The 18,400-nt window shown below is 30.0% G+C and overlaps 1 protein-coding gene across 2 annotated transcripts in view; it reads right to left on the reverse strand.

The window, feature by feature from the left end:
• Positions 1 to 6,009: 6,009 nt before the first annotated feature.
• Positions 6,010 to 18,400, reverse strand: part of LOC136968149 (cytoplasmic dynein 1 light intermediate chain 2-like) — a 46,032-nt gene continuing 33,641 nt past the window's right edge. The window contains exons 6-12 of one of the 2 annotated variants that reach the window (XM_067262110.1): positions 14,869 to 14,962; positions 13,718 to 13,853; positions 13,522 to 13,633; positions 13,359 to 13,460; positions 13,177 to 13,266; positions 6,741 to 6,840; positions 6,010 to 6,661 (exon numbers count right to left, since the gene is read on the reverse strand). In XM_067262110.1, coding sequence (XP_067118211.1) covers positions 6,570 to 6,661; positions 6,741 to 6,840; positions 13,177 to 13,266; positions 13,359 to 13,460; positions 13,522 to 13,633; positions 13,718 to 13,853; positions 14,869 to 14,962 — 726 coding nt within the window. In that variant the 3' untranslated portion in view covers positions 6,010 to 6,569. Of the gene's footprint in view, positions 6,662 to 6,740; positions 6,841 to 13,176; positions 13,267 to 13,349; positions 13,461 to 13,521; positions 13,634 to 13,717; positions 13,854 to 14,868; positions 14,963 to 18,400 lie in introns of both variants that reach the window. The other variant, XM_067262109.1, reaches the window with a different exon arrangement.

The raw sequence follows: 18,400 nt of genomic DNA on the forward strand, positions 1-18,400 counted from the left end.
GAATGTATAAAACATTATTATAAATTGTATAATACATTAATTTTGTAGAAGAGTAGGCTACGTGGGAATAGATTTTATAAGTATGTTTTGACTGTTTTATAATAGGAACTACTCATTAATAACATGCAGTTTTTGAGCAACTTTTGACCCTCTCCCTCCCTGTTGCGTGCGGCGATATACTTTAAGTAAATGCCCTATTAATTACGTGGACGGTAATTCGTGGACTCCTCCAACTCTGAAGAAATTGAAAAGTTCCGTAAATATTTTCTGACAGTTTATTTACACGACTAATAAGTAAGTTTGTAAGAACAAATCTGTATGACACTAATGCAACTAAAAATGCCCACATAGACAATACCTCAACTCCCTCCCTTCCTACCAGGTGTAACAATGTACTTTATGCAACTCACTTTAAACTGTAAATATAACTTCACAGAATAAAGGATAATAACCAAATGATACAGCCGGATACTTATTGGGCCACAATATCTTTACCTGCTTTTGCTTAGTGTCTTAATAACAAATTAGTTATACCGTAGCCCGATAAGAATCCGGCTGTACCATTTATTATGCCGAGTATTTGTTAAATGAGATTTAATTTGAAATTTTACTTTTACAAAAGATATTTAACCACGATATTAGAGAATTTACAATAAGCAATTGCAAAATTATAGTATCTAAAATAATTAGTTCTTATATGGAAATGAAATTTTCAGAAGAAATAAAGCTTTATCAAAATATATCAATTGTCAAATATAAAATAAAATATCTATTATGTACTCTTTTATAGCATTAAAAAATGACATCATTTCTTCGAAACTTCCATTTCGGTCTATTCATATTGAAATTTATATGATTAAGATTCCAAAAAATAGATTTTAATAAATAGCATAGAATAAATAATAAGTAGATATACATTAAAATATGAAAATCAAAAGGATTTTTCGATATAAAGAATAATTTATTATATAAATTTCGACGCCATTCAAATATTCGCGAAAATATCGCTCGTAAATTTAACTTTAATTAGTTTTAAATTATACTCGAGGCAACTTCGTCCCTTGTTTAAAAATGATACTAAAGCTTACTATAATATAAAATAGAAAAATTGAATTTGAACTGTTCTAAGTATAAAAGTAATTTGATTCCTGTAAGAAATCAGAAGAATTTTTTTTTTTAATTGGAAAACTTTTTAAAATTAAAAAGAAAAAAAAAATTAATGTTTGATTTAATCAATTTTCAATTGTTTAACTGTAATTGCAGTTTGTAATTCTAATTGACTAAAATTAGTTGTAGATTGTTCTTGTTTTGTAATTGTTTAACTTACAATTAAACAATTACAGTTTTTTTCATCCTTGGAGAATCTGAATTAATTGTATAGCAAATGCCTGTAATTTTTCTAATTTAATATCATCATTGAAGAAGAAGATTCCTTAAAAGTGTTCTTAAAATCAATTAAAACTGACTTCTCGGCCGAGATTTTGAAATCTTTCACGTATTTGAAATTTTGTTTGAACGTACGTAGCTGCTTCTTAACATTGAAAAATTTACACTTTTATTAATTTTTCTTATTAGCAAACGTGTCCGTTATATGAGGAATTTTCCGTAAATTACACGATACATTATAAGAAGTGGGGTTCTTTACAAAAACATTATAATGCTAGGGACTCGACCCTTGCGTAACAGAATGCTCTCATTTCAGAAGCGTAACACAGAAAAGTATAACGTTAATGTCTCACTGCTTTGTACATTATGCCTATAATTAATAAAATAACATAATGTTTGGTATTAGTACATATAAGGGGACTGATTGGGACGTGTGTTATGTAATTTTAGGAGCGGTTATGTGTTGTGAGGCTTAAACTACGACCATGCACACTAGAGAAACTTGTATCCTGTTTTCCAAAATTTTGAAAATTCAAAAAGACATTGGACATCACATTAATACATTGGTATAGTAGATTATAATATAGCATATTAGTATATTAGCAGGCAAATTCTAATTAATTATAAAAGACTATTGATATTGTAACCTGAAAGACTTAATTTATGTCTTAGTATTTATATTAATGACTGTCTAATTGGTCAGATTTGGAATGAACACTTGTATCTGTACTGTATGTGTTTATTCACAAATTATTACTAAAATTATAATTTTATTTGAACGAAAAGAATTTAAACAATTGCTAACTATTGAACCCGAAGTAACTGTTTGAAAAACAATTTGCTCATATCGGGTTTGCTGATCCCGATGGAAAATTATAGATTAACTATAAAATCCATGTCGCAAATGTATAGTAAAGTAATCTTTAACCGATTATAAACTGAATTAACTGGAATTTCGGTCAACGATTCTGTTCAAGAAAGAAATAATTGAAACTGTTCAAGAAAAAACTTTAATTCAACCTTTATTGAAATGCTAATTTGTTGAATGCATAAACAAATCAGCTACTAGTAAATGTCTGGATCTGATATGAAAACTACGATTATTTGGGATCCTTCCAAAACTAATCTTTGGACCTCTTCCAATAGAATTTAACAACCTAAAGGTTTCTGTTTACCAATAAATTTATTCACTGTACAGTTAGGCATTCAGTAAGTCATTGTTGGGACTTTTTACTAATATTTCACGGAAATCTCATTTCTTACATATCTTCAAATACCCCGACAGCTGCCGTAAATGATCGTGTTAAATTTTGGATAAATGATTATAGAAATAAATTTGGTACTAGAGTTAGGCATCGGGCGCCATCATTTACGACAGTTGTTGGGGTATTTGCTTATGTTATCGGGTTTCGTTTGATGTATATTAATATATCTTCAGCATAAACAGAAAATATCATACTCTATATTAGCATTGAATAAAGTAAAGGGATTGTCCATTAACTATACACTTTAAGGAATGAGAGGGTCATAAAGGGTATTTATTTATTTATTTACAAGTAAGTGGAAAAGTCCGAAGAAGACGATTGATTTTCACCACCCAGATAATAAACCCCAAAAAGAAGGTAAAAGACATGAAAAACAATAAAACATAACAAATAAATAGGTAATAACAATAGGAAATAAAAAATAAATTACATATTATACAAAATGAATTTACATTTGTTCTTATAAAAAGTGAAATCGCAAGACAAAAGGTGTTCAATTGGACTTATATGAGTGGATATGCAATAAAAAAAATGGTCTATGAGGTAATGTTAGACAGTAAAAAGAGGTAAAAAGACAACAAATAGTACATGTTCTAACAGTAGGTACACAAAAGCTGAGCCAGTAATTGTAGAATAGTCCATTAAAATATTTTTAGCAAAGTATGCAATCAAAATATTTTAGATAATTAGTAAGATTTGATAAATCGAGACAAGTTCTGGCGACTTCTGGATTATTAGTGTATGGGAGGTTACTAAATTTATACAGCAGGGAGTAGACCTTATTTAATTTACTTTACAAAATGAATATGGGGCAGTAGTAATTAATGACCGACTGAAAGTTTGTAAAAAAAAAGTAGCCTTTAGGATAGAATTTGTGGAAATATTTTTACAGAAGTGTTACAGAATACCCCGTCTAATAGAAAGAGATTTGATAATATGATAAATATGATCATAAAAAGTTAATTTGTCATGAAATATGACACCCAGATCACAATAGGATTTAACATAATTTATTTCATAGAGATTAATGTAAATCGAGGGAAGGGAGGATTACAAATTAAAGTATAACACATAAAAATTACAGTTTTGTGAATATTAATAAAGTTGTGACTGGAAAAGGTAGAGCATATCGAATTGATACCTACTTGTAAAGACAGTGGATCGTTATTTAAAAATCTTGTTAATAGAATCAAATGGGAAATGGAAGGAGGACAATTTTTAAAAGTTATATAATTTTCAGTGTATTAGAATGTCTTTTTTTAATGATTATTACATCTTATTTTGTTTTGAATGTCAAATTTAAAAGTAATTTAAATATTATGTTTAATAATGAATTCATTGGAAAGTTCTATAAAGAATCAAAAAGTTTTATTCTATTATTCTGTAACGAATTTGGAGAAGTTAAACGTTTTCTCCCTGTGAATTAAAGAATTTGGTTTCGATAAGAAGTTGCTGTTACAAGATATATTTGAGAAATAATTATTATAACCATGAGAAATCTTATTGTTACTGGTCTCAGATTCTCAAAATCATTTTACTTATCACATCTCTATCCTGTTTTGTATATGACGTGAAAACAATTTGAGTGCTTATTTTTGTTTTTCAGTTTGGTTTACTAATAATAATGTTAAAAACATCTTAATACAGTGTAAGAAACGTGAAAGATTTGGCCAAATCTCTAGTCCAAAATTGTTTCTCAAATTTTTATTATTTAAAAACTATTATTTTGTTTTCAAAATCATTTATGGGAAGATTTTAGATAGATTAATTGAAACTTAGCAGTTCATTACATAAATTCTTAAATAATACTCACAATTTCGTTGTGCAGAATACGAGTTATTTTGACATCCATACTAGAAAAAATTAATAATATAGATAATGTAACAAAAAATTTGTATTTAAATGTTTAGTTTTCATTCACGGAAAGTAATTTTAATAACCAAAACCTCATTTTTTTCATAATTATGCAATAATAATTAACTAACAAATATTTTATAAGCTAATATCAAATTTTAAATAGAATTAACAATTTCAATAAACAAAATAAACGAACAACACCTTTGGTAGCGTGTAAAATCCTGCAGATCAGGGGTGGCCAACAAGTCGATCGCTCGCAATGTCTTGACTTAATGTATTATATTTGTAACCGAACGCAACAGTATGCATGCAGTTATGACTCGACTCATAAGCAGTGCACCTCGTACTGAAACACAGCGTATAAACATAGTATGTATTTCACACCTCCCCCTCCCAACTTAGACTATGCCTATGACAACAAGTCGATTGTGACACATTCTTAAGGTAAAAAGTAGATCTTATATATACAAAAGTTGGCCACCCTGCTGTAGATTGTGTACATTAAGGCCGAACTAGCCACTGCAGTTATTCGACTGAATTTATGCACTTTTAAAAGTGGGTTAAGTTTAAAATATTCTAATGTTTTTGATCTAGATAATGGGCTATCTTCAGGCAAGGACAGCGAAAGCAGAATGCATTTCTCTTTGCCTGAAGATGGCACATAAACCATTAAACAGTAGATAGTTTAAAAAATTGCTAATGTTAGCATTCTCTAAACTTTACCTACTGTTAAAGAAGCATTGATTAACTCAGATTGTGAACATTTTCAATGTTTAATGGGCCATCTTAGGAATACTATAGTGGAATAGCAATGTTATAGTAGACTAAAATAAACAAAGTAGTCGTTTACATCTATTCAAGTGTTAGCACAACGTTCTTGTTCTGTTTTACGGGGTAATATGCCTTGAGATGATCCACTAATTGAACTGAAAAAGTTTGTGATTTACAAAATTTCATACACATGCAGATGTGCACTGCTAAAAATGTGCTTGTGTTCAAATGTATAAAATACAATAAAAACTAATAAAATTCTAAAAATTTGCTTAGAAAAAACAGTTGAAATTTGAAACAAAGGAACAGATTTAATTTATTGGTAAATTATATATTTAAAAATAATATTTTATTTATTTTTAATGAAAAGCGAGCAATTATTTATTGTGACGTCATCACAACGCCAGGCTGCAGTTTTTCGTCACGATGCACTTAAGTTTAGAAGTGTCTTGCCCCTGTACATCATATTTTTCCTGTTAACAATGAAGTCACACCAGTCGTGTATCTAACTCCGTTCTGGAGAAAGTTTTTGAATTGAAATAAATAAATTGTATATAGTTAATTGGGGCTCCCGCACCTAAGCTTTTCGTATCGGGTCTCGACTTTCGTCTATCTAACACCGTTCTTGAGATTAAGGACAGACAGATAAACATAGGTCTACAACTTTTTCAAATTGTAGCCCAACAATAAAAATGGTTTACAGTCCAAGAGACGAAAAAACTCGGCATACTAACATCTATGATCTTTATTATCATCAAACTGTAAAATAATTATATTAGATCAACCAAAATATACAATAATATATAATTTTAAAAAATAGTATTGAGATTTAATACCCGTATAAACTTATATTCAATGAAAACGTGTCCTCACACTAACCAAATACTTAAAATTTATAACAAATTGGCTCGTTACACTTTAAACAATTGTATAAATATAGCATTTTTAAATACAAAGATTGATATGATGATGATATAATTTAAACAGTTCAAAATTTTGTATATAAACAAATATATTTTTTTGGCAAATATTTTTTTTTAATTATAAATCTTTGGCATTTAATTCATTTTCATATTTAACTTGTAAGGAAAATTTGTATTCACATCTTTCGGGAAGTATTGCATGATTTTTTTTAATCGTTAGAACAGCATTTGTGCAGTTATTTTTTAAATAATTTACGTAATAAAAGTTATAACGTAAAAACAAGAAACGAAAATAATAACAATAGTGAAATAATTTAACACTTATATATATGTATATATCGTATAATCAAGCATTTGCCTGTTTATATTAAGAAGGATATCTTTCAGAGCTTGAACTACCGGCATCATTTCTGTTTAATGAAGATTCTAGGGTGGATGTACTATTTATAGGAGATTTATCTGTAGAAATACATTAATTTAAACTGAATCTGTCTAAATTTCTATTAAATATACATATAAAAATTATCTTCCGAAATACCTGAAACTAGAAAGCTGGATGATCCCGACGGCTTCTTTAATAAGCTGCTGAAGAAGTTATGTAAAAGTTGTTCACTTCCAGTTGTAGGTTTACTGTCCATCTTCAAATAAAAGAATTTTAATAAAATTTTATTTTTAAGGAAGTTCATTAAAACTTTTTAACGATAATTCTAAATAATGTAATAAAATACAGTCAAACCTCTATTTTCGAACATAATTTGTTCCTAAACCGATCTGTTCTGAAAATGAAACAAATTTTTCCATAAGAAACAATACAGAATGGATTAATCCATTCGTGACCCCAAAATAAAGCATTTTTTTTTACCTTTTTTTAGCTGTATTCTTTAAAAGTTCTTGCATTTAATTAATACCGTTAAATATAATGCCGAACACCGATCGTGTAATAATGAGAAGTAATAAAATAATTATATTTAATAATTTTTGTTATTTAATTTGACTTAAGTATCACTAAACTTGAGTTCTTGGATGCCATTTATATTACATGAATGTCAATTAACATGATTTTTATTTATTAATTTGATTTAAATTCAACTGCAGGGGGTACTGAAAAATGGAATTAGCATCTTTCTCGAACGTGCATGGAAATCTGCAACGTCATCAATGATTCGTGTCAAAGTGTCTAATGAAGCGAAGTGATCTCGGTATCGATAACTTCCGGATTGGAAGTCCTGTTGGTTGGTTGGGCCGTCAACTTTCTTTAACATAGGAAGTATAAGGAATTGACAGTCTGTGTTGTAACTCTAATCTGTGCCTAGCTCTCGCCAAATAGGTTGTTCAGCAATTGCATTATCGTTCGGCAACCGGTACAATTATAAGTTCAAAATTCTGTTCGTGAACCAATTTTTTCAAAAAGTGAGTCGTTCGAAAATTTGAGGTTTGACTGTACACAAATCAATTACATTTTCTTTCACAGAGTTTTAATTTTACTATACTTTAAACTGAATTTATTTCAGCTCAATTTTAATAAGTTAAAAATTATATTTGATCTAACGGTATTCAATGAAAAAATTTTAGTGTTATAATAAAAAGTAAACAAAGTTATTGGAAACAAAATGAAATTATTCTTATTGTTTTTGCAATTTACAACATTTTTAGTTTTAAACAATGTTTCAATTAGGAAATAGAATGTCTTAGAAGAGAATTGTATACGCTTGTAAATAGGCCCAGTATGAACAGAACTGGCTACACAAAAACCTTCAATTTTATTTTCATTTTTCCACTTTTCCAAGCTTGGTATGAGTAATTATTACTAATTTAAGCTGTTAAAACTTGGTTTACATTATCTGATAATGAAAAGACAATAGTTGAATGCACAATAAAAAATTAAGTTGTAAAAGAACGCAATGAATAAGGTTATGAGGAATGACTAGTATTTTTTCCTTTTTCAACCAATATTAGGTATAGTCCACAAGTAAAAAGAGTAACAGTAGCCTAAGTTTACACAATGAAAGCAAAAGCATATATTAAATATATTGTATATGAATACTGCTGCATTAAACTAAGAACTATTGTTTTTAGAGGGCTTAGTCCCCTTTTAAACCCTCTGTAGCTAGGGCACCAATAAGATAACTGGTATATAGTCTTAGCTGAAAATTAGCTTTCTGTAAAAGACTGAGTACATTCCAGTATACATCGTTATCACACTAGTGAACTGAAATGTACTGAAGTGTGTTCCAGTATTCACCATTAGCTCAATGGTGCCACAACCGATGCACAACATGCATTAATTGCGCTGATTGCAATGGTGCTACACTCATTGAATTGTGCATATTTTACACACGGATAAAAATATTTTTAACTGTTACTACTTGTAATATAAATAAAGATTTCACTACTGGTCATAAGTGATTAATGCTGTTAAGTGTAGTTTAAGATCAATTATTGAGTTTGAAACAACTTTTATATAGCCATAATATATTTACTTAAAATTGAATAATTATATGGCAAATTTGATATGCACAGATAATTCCAATATATATTTTCAAACAGCATATCTTAAAAGTAGAAGCTTATTAAACTGTTCACTAATGCATCCCTTGTGGCTGATATTGATGACTAAGGGAAAGTACCCATTATAAATCAACAATGTAAGATGGCCAGATGGTTGAATGGTTAAGGTATCAGTCTATTGATGTAGAAATTTTTCAAGTGTAGTCCATCCCAATTTGTCAAGCTCCTCTCTCAGCACCCAGCTGCTCCATTGTGGGCCTGGCTGTGGGAATCCACAATGGGCTTGATTAAAAAGCCTTTCAGTGTTCACAGGTTGAAGAGAATAAAAACAAATTTAAACAAAGTAATTTTTAGATTTACAATGTTTTCAGAGACAAAGAATTCGTTTATATATGTAACTTATTATTATTATACTACTATTTAATTATATAAGTTATTAAAGGGCTTAAGTTGTGAATTTATTTTCAAATGTTATATTATAATTATTGTAAAGTAATATGTATTATTTTTTATTCTAAAGTAACAAAACTGATTGCTTTGATATTGAGGGATGCTGCAGTGCCATAAGCAGCCTTCTGGATACACCTGTTTTATAATTTTTATTTTCTTCTACTAATTTACTTCAATATCAGTTGAATATAAAGTTTATTAGCGTGTAGTTTTGGAAATTATTTACGATAAATAAAAATTACTTCTACTTTTTTATTGAAAGAAATAGATAATAATATTCTTTAAACGTTTTTATCTAAGAATGTCAAATCTATTTTACATCAGCAGAAAAATTCTGGTATGCAACATATATAATTTCAATTTTTAAAAATTTTTTTTGCTAGATGGTAATTTTTTGCTAGAAGAGTCAGAGAATAGTCATTATTTACTTTCACTGTTCTGGAACACAGCTTTTGAGGACCATTGACTGATCCTTTGAGGGATTGACTGATCATTGATTGAGCCTACAAGAAAGTAGGCTAGAAAAGTCAGTTATTATTCAGAACAGTGAAAGTGAATCTTGAAACTTAGCTGCCCACAACATGTGGTTACTGGTTGTGGACAAATCAAAGGGCATTATGTTTGAAAAGATTTTCAACATAGAGTTGTAGATCGTAATAAATTAACAACTTATATCTACAAAATGTCAGCAGTTAAGGTCTGATATTCACCAACAGATACAAAGTCAAGTTATTGTGGCTTTCCAAGAAACCACATCTTCCAGCAAGGATATGTGACTACCTGAAACCTCAATAGATGATCACCTGCCCATGCTTGTTTTTTGAAGTGAAAGTGAATAAAGAGTAACTAAGTATATTTACTTATTTGTTTAAAAATTGTATATGTCTTAAACTGATGCCAAACTATCTTATTAAGAGTCAAAAAAGCTCAACCTTAACTATCAAATCTATTTATTAAATCACACATTTACAGTCATCACCAGGATATCTCATAATGGTATATTCAAACATTACCCTAAGTTGACTTACAATATTCAAATTTTGTTAGAAATATCAAGTTTAATAAATAAATCTGCTGATTGATGTTGAGTTTTCTTTGCCTTGTAATTAAAATTAGCTTCCTGAAGTTTAAAACTTTGCCATACACAAATAGTTTTAAACGTAATTATGCGTACTGTATGGCATGTGGACTCGAAAAAGTTCACCATCCCTTTTTTATATAAAGTCTTTTTCACAAAAGAAAGAGTTAATTTTATGTAGAACATTTTTGAATTTGCAGAAATTGCAAGAACAGAATTTGCAAGAAATTTCTCGTAAACAGATTAAAAGTTTAGAAAATATAATAATGCAAATATTACATTTAACCTATATTTTACATGTATTGCTTTCAATTCTAAATAACTTAAAAACAATATACTTAATACAACATGACATATCTTTTATACGTATTTAAATGTATCTGATAAACATAAAAGAAATGATTAATCCGTAAACAACAGAAGCTCCATAAGTTTTCATTCTTTATTCACATACTTTATATATTTGTGGTGGGGATTTATGACCAATTTATTTGTATTTATAAAGTTAAAATTCACTTATTCACAGAAAGATTGTTAAAAATAATGAAACAATGGATGATCATTTGTAAAGCTCTTATGATTAAACATCTTCTAATACAGTTCATGTTGTCAACTGTTGAATAGATTTCTATGATCCTTTACAAATCAGAAATTTCATCTAAACCACATTTAGTAGTAAAATATCAAAAATTCACAGAATTCAACCATTGGGGGAGGGGGAGGAAATAGCAGTGGCGTAGCGAAGGGGGTGCAAGGGGGTATATCAAGCACCGGGCGCCACTCGCAGAGGGACGCCCAAATGGTCTCCAAGACAAACTATATGTGTTTCTGGAGGGGGCGCCAATAAAGTGTCGTGCCCCGAGCACCAGTTATGTTTGCTACACCACTGGGAAATAGTAAAGCTTTAAATTAGAATTGAAGATCATTCACACAAAATTGTTCCTTTTAAGTGGTCCTATAATTTGTAAAAGGCAAATGTATCTGTTTCATTATTTTTAGTGCAAGTACCAGTCATGATCAAGTACGTTTAAATTAGAATTAATTTAAACATACTTGAAGGGCAATTTCAAAAAATACAAGCAAAGAAATGTTATACATAAAGTAAATATTTAAAAATAATGTATGTTGTATTACTTGGAACCTCTGCATTACTTTTAATGAAAGGCAAAAAAGAAATAATTACACGTTATTTAAGAATAAATAAGTGCTTGTAATTAGTCATACCCATAATTAAAATCGTTAGTCAAAAAGACATTTACCCATTGAACCAGTATTGAAAATATGATCATAGAGCTTATGTACCAGTACATAAGGAGAATAACAATAGCATATGGGCACTCAATAAAACTTATAGAACATTTAGCAGAAAATTATATATATGATAAGATACCACCCCAGTGCAGAAAACATACCCCAGCTGAGTCTAGAAACATAGTGGTGGGATATAACAAGAGGCTGAAACCAATATACAAAGAAATTACACGTAATGGAAGAATGGAGCTGGCATATAAATGGGGCAGTACTATATACCAAATACTGCAAAATGATAAAGGTATTAGATAAGACCAGAGCCCTTGGAATTTATAGCATACTATTAAACAATGGCAGATTTTATAAGGATTTAATTTACATAGGAGTCACAAATAGATTTCTTCAAAGCAGGATTAAAGAACACAAATATGACACTGAAAGAGAGAAACAAACAACAGTGCAATCCATATATGCCTCAGAACCAGGAATTGAAGCTAAACTGAAGCAAGCAGCATCGATTAAAAAGTGTTTTACGAGCAAAGAAACCAACTCTTTAGAGACATTAGAGATATTTAAAACAGCCTAGAGAGTGCATTAATATTCGAAACACAGATTTGTTATCGTGTGCTCAAACAGCTTTTTATGATAACCCTGAAAAATGAAAACAACAACAACTCAAGCTATGGGGTGTTAATATAAAATTATATAGAATAAATTAGTTGTAAAATTTAATTCAGCAAATTTAAATTTCATAAATTTCAAAAATAATTTAAATTTTTGGATTCAGTTCAAGTGTAGAATGCTATAGAACAAGCATTATAAATGGAACATGTATAACTGATTTGAAGCAGGGCAGTCAAGCTGTTCGAAAACATTCATCGCTTTAAAAGTAATACTGGAATTAAGCAAAGATTACTGATGTGATTAGTAGTTTTATTGCTGCAATATTTATTTTTAACGTTTTGAAATAAAGTAAATGAAAATTCATTTGTTTTAACAAGTGATTTCATATTTAATCACATATATTTTTAATTCTCTAATCTATTTTCTCAATGTATTTGTCCTTTCAGTATTCATGACTATTCAATAGTTTTATAGAATGTAAATCCTACAAATAAGGACGAACTAACCACTGTGGTTACTAATCAAAGCAAAACTAATCAGTGCACCTTTAACGGTGAGAAATGTAACTTCACCCATTGTTAATGGTACATTAATTAGTTCAACTCTTGCAAATATGGAGCTTCTATTGTAGTTTAAAACAAAAAAATACATGTTTAATGGTTGTAAATAATTCTTGCAAATTTGTAATTATTTTTTGAAGTTTGATAATAATATAAATTAATGGATTTTTTTACAAATATAAACACCTATAACCCAATTCTTAGATTAAAGCTAAAGGATTGACAGATTACATTGGTCAAGAGATAGCCCCATGCCTAACTCTAAGCCAAATTACTTCAGATTTAATTAGCAATTAGTAGCATTAATACAGTTCAACATAATCTGGCAATCGATTGGCTTATTTTACAAATTACAAATCAAGTTATTTTGCATAATGTTGCTGTTGTCCATCTCTATTCAGACGTTAACAACCTTAATCTAAATTTTATTGTTTAGCAATCCGATATTAAATAATATTAATGTCAAAACACTTAAGAAATAAACTGATATAAATCAATTATACCTTTTTAGGTGTTGAACTTTGTAAAGGAATACTTATAGATCTTTTCTCCATTAATTTCTGTACAGCTATTGGATTTCGAAGTGGTGATTCCTGACGTAATAAAATTGAAAAAAGTTATTTGTTAATTAGTTAATTAACAAATTGATTATATAATAAATTAGAAAACAAATAACCTTTTTTACCATTTTACTTGTTGGTGGTATTGGTTGATTTGCAACGTTTACAAGCTTCATTAGGAATGCTTGATCGCTATCGGCATAAACTTCGACTTCTCTATAAAGGCTCTGAAATTAAAGTTCTTTATTTTTGTTCTTAAGTGTTGGAATAAAGATACTATTAACTTACTCTTTTTATCAACGGTCGAGATACGGCAGTATTGTATGAATCATCTGGAGCTACGCAAGCAAGATTTTCATATAATATTGCAATTTTTTTCTGACTGTCCCAACCAGATGGACTAAGATTAGAAATAATAAAAAATTTTGAAAATATTTTAATCGAGATACAGCCAATTAAAGCTCAAATTATCAAATTTTCTCACATAAAAATAATATCTCTGTCAACAACTAACGCAGGTGTCCTGAAAGGAAAATCGTATATCTTATGCAACAAGTATTTCCACAGTACATCACAGTTTTTGTCTTCTTTTACGGAAGTATAAATAAGGGAAGCTCCATCTGTATCAAGTCAAGGATAAAGAGCTAGCTGTATTCAAATTTAATACATAAAAACGCATGTCTTCTACTTATTAGAATAGCCAAATTTTACTTCCTTTACAAACAACTAAATATTTAAAATAATTGAAAATTAAGTTAACTTTAAAAGCAAATACTTGTATACATGAAAAACTATTTCCAGAGTTATTATGCTGTTAAAATAAATTAAATATTAGTACCTGACATTTAAAAAAAACTTTGAGGGAAGCATATTGAAAAATATCCCATATTTATTCTATAAAAATGTAAGATAACATCCAATCATTTTTCCATTTATCAGGTATAGATTAATTAACCATTTAAGTATTAATTAAGATGGTTTTTCAAATTATTCGATTAAAAATATATCAATTTATATTTAAATTTTTCAGTCCTACAGATACTTAAGATGGTTTTTTTTCTGCTCGTCGTAGATTTTTCCAGCAACTCGCAATAGTGGGACTGTTGGTGATGAACAGAATTTGGCATAACTGAACCAAATCATCCATAAAAGTTTGACAATCCAAACTTTAATTCAGGTCCCTTGAAGAGACAGGCTGACATTTTTATCATGGGCATCTGCAGGCAAAAAACAAGGCATTTGTTCGTCTGAGAGTGAGTAAAAATTCCACGAATTATAATCGTAAAGGTGAGATATGTAACCTTATAACCCTCAACCATGTGTATTTTTATATACTATAACCTACTTGTGGAAAAAGCTCCAAAAAATTAAATAAAAATTTACTGTAATACTCCAAGCTTCTCTCCCCTGGAATATTTTCTACAGACACTCACGGCTTTTGCCGTCTTTGTCGTTGCATATTCATTATTCCTGCTTGACAATTATTCTGTTTATAGATGTTATTGACTAAAAAATCCATCGCTTTGCATTTTTATATTTCATAATTATAATTACATTTTACATTCTTCAAAATGTCATTGACTTATAAAGATCGAGTATTTTTCGCAATTTATGCAATTACTTTCAAAAGGATACATTTTAAGCAGAATTTCCTCAGAGCCTGCTGAATGAAATCAAAATGTTCATCTTTATAGTCTAATTCCTTCTCTAGCATTGACATGCAATCTGTCTGCAAATGAAAATATTTTAAAATTGTAACTATTACAAAAAAGTTCTGACAAGTAAGTATATTAATAAAAGTATAAAAATATTTAGACATTTGCTTGTCTGAAATATATCTGTTAAATCTAAGATATTTATAGTGGTTCTATTATTACTGTTATTACAACCTCCATTGTTCTTAGATAATTTTCTGAGATATACAAGGTGTAACAATTTAATTCCCAGAATGGCCACTAGTGTTTTTTCCATGACATAATTATATCAAAATGACATACACGTTCACGTTCGAACATGTCTGAACTAATATGTGCATAAATTTCAAGCTGATAGAGCTAGTTGTTAGTTAGCTATTGGGAAGGTAATAGTTATCTGTGTGTACTCTGACACAAAATTTAGAGCAATGTATTAATGTGGCCATATGCCATTTTTTTTGTATAATTTTAATTTAATTTTATATTCTATTTCTCTAAACCTTATTCTTCTTTCCAATCTTCTTTGTTCCTTTGTTTTCAAACTTCTGAGAATTCGGACTCACCCCTTCCCCACCAGGAGGTAGGGTGTAAACAATAGGCGACGATGAGGCTGGAGGAAATAATTGGAATTCTAGTGGACATTCTTTGGCTGGACATGATAGGCAACGGACGTGTGAGAGAAAGGCTCGGCTCCCGAGTGGGGATCGACGAGCGCTGTGTTAGAGGGCCGTAGAGAATGAATCGGGAACAGAATCAGATTGATAGACCTGGAGGTGAACCCTCAGAAAAAGCCAATTCGTGAGAGAATAGAACATACAAGACTTGGAAGCCGAGACGAGGAACTACTTAGAATATTCGCGGATAAATCGGGTACCCCCGTACTATTAACTCTTCTTACTTCCCCTTCTTTCTATCCACCTTCTATTAGATTTAAGTTAGATTAAGAATCGTGCACGACCGTTAGATACGGACTATTATTGGGTTGGTAGTTGTGATGAGACCAACTACCTGGATTGCCTGTCACATTGCAACCATGGAAGGTAACCAGAATTGTAAAAAAAGCGGGAATCCATAAAGAACTTGAACATATTTATTTTTATCGCAAAATTAAATTTGTTTTAATTGGATATCACGCATTGTGTTTTCCTTTCATGCTGCACTTCTTACATTAATATTAAATTTTGTGTGAAAATCAGCAAATGCACTACTGAAACATTACAGAACAACCCAGAAATAAAACATCAGAGCATGCAATGGTAATCCCAAAGTTCACCTCACCCCAAAAAAAGCAAACATGTTGCACTTACAGTTTAAGACCATACTGGTGTGTTTCTTCAATCATAAGAGAATAGTTCTACAAAATTTTATTGAACAGGGACAAACAATCTTTCAACAATGCTATTTAGAAATACTGCAGAGTTTACAAGATTCTGTTTGAAGAAAAAGACCCAAACTGTGGCTGAGAAGTGGATCACTCATCACACCAAGTTACAGTTCATTCACTGTGAGACATTTTCTGGCCAAAAAAGTGATTACCCAATTAGATCATCCTTCCTATTCACCTGACTTAGTTCTTTGTGATTTCTGGCTCTTTCCAAAATTAAAAGCTGTGCTAAAGGTCAAAGATTTTCTAATATAACTGATATCCATCAGAATGTGAGACTGCTGCTTAACAGTATTCAGGAAAATGAGTTCTGAGTCTGCTTGCAGAAATAAGAATGTCATTTAAGTCAGTATATAGATGCAAAAGGAGAGTATTTCAAAGGTGATAGTAGCCACTAGTGTGTGGTTCTGCATGTATATTTTTTAAAGGTGCATTCTGGGAATTAAATTGTCAAACCATGTATTTTACAATTAATTTATAAATAATTAAAACTGGTTTAGAACAGCAACATGTTATAATTTGTAATCAATTTTTCTTGCATTTTTTTGCTATAACAACAACAACAACAACAACAAACTTGTCAAACAACTCCACTCAATAGTTTAAAATTGAGTAACTCACTAGCAATTCAAATTAAAGAATCCAGAAAAGTTTATTTGATTAAACATTTTTCAGAACCATTATGTTCCATCTTCAGACCAACTGAACTTAGATTAAGAATAGTGTTTCAAAATTCCAAATAACCTAAAATGGAAGTGTACAAAATTCTGGTGACCCTGAATAAAACAATGTTACATGATGTACAGTACATAAGCAGCATCTTATGTACTAGACTTGTGGAACACAGAGAAGACATAACAGTCAAATGTCTATGGCTATTGCTGAGGACCTGTTCCTGAATAAATCAGCAATACCAAACAGGAGTGACACCATGATTACTTTATCAGATTCCAAGTATCCCCCCATCCAAATAGTAGATATAATCAGTTCTTCTGCTATCTTATCTATCTTGCTAATTGTATTAAATTGCTGAAAATAAGAAATTAAAATCAGTGATAGAGAAGTAAACTTAAATGTTTTTTCCAGAAGGTATGTTCTCCACATACTTTCTGGACAAAACATCCATATTTATATCTCCCAACACCTGGAAAATTAGTCTTTATTGCCAGCTCAACACTAGTAGCAGACCTAGATCTAAGGGACATCTCACTATAAGAAGTTGCATTTATTTTGATTTCATAAGCTTACGCCCTTCATCAAGCATAAACTTTGCTTCTACACCTAATGGACTTTCTACTAGCACATATCCCAAAAACATCACTTCACCAATATTCTAGAGCTAACTGATTTAGTTATTGATTAAATCAGTTGATGTCAGGTGTTATAGATGTTTAGGGGACCATTTTGCTACTAATTGTTTATTTAAAGACAAAGTTTGTAGAGATTGTAATAAAAAAGGTCATATACTTAACCACTCAGCAGTGAGGGACGTATATATACGTCAAGGGCGATCGTGTGGCAGTGGTGAGGGACGTATATATACGTTAAATTCTTTTGGGGGTATCACCAGAATCTAGCCAAAAACTACCGCAAAAAAAAATTCACATAAAAAATGAATTATGTAACAATAAAAAAAGACTTTTCTTTACTAGACATAACTGTTTACAAATACTTTTTCTAAAATGGAAATGAGAAAAATTGCGTGAAAAAATACTTTAAAAATTTTTCGGGTATATTCTCCACTACTAAGGGATAGAACCATACCTGACTCTCCCACTGCTGAAAGGTTAAAGTGTACAGAAATAAGGGAGGAGAAGCTATTATAAAATGCTGTCACAGCTCAAAGAAATTGCAAGTGGACGCGAATGTTTTCGAAGATGAAGAGAATTCAATAGGCCTATTTAGTATTAATATTAAAAAATTAAAATGAGTAGCATCATTTGAATTACCCTTACACTTGGATGGAAATGAACTTATCATGGAAATCAAAACTGGTCTCAGACACTCAATATTAAACAAGAATATGTTCTTAAAATACCGGCCCACAAAAATATTACCATAAGGACATTGGCTCAAAATGAACTAGAGG

This window comes from Centruroides vittatus, unplaced genomic scaffold, assembly GCF_030686945.1.
Source record: "Centruroides vittatus isolate TY-2023 unplaced genomic scaffold, ASM3068694v2 contig_1401, whole genome shotgun sequence".
NCBI classification, from domain to species: domain Eukaryota; kingdom Metazoa; phylum Arthropoda; class Arachnida; order Scorpiones; family Buthidae; genus Centruroides; species Centruroides vittatus.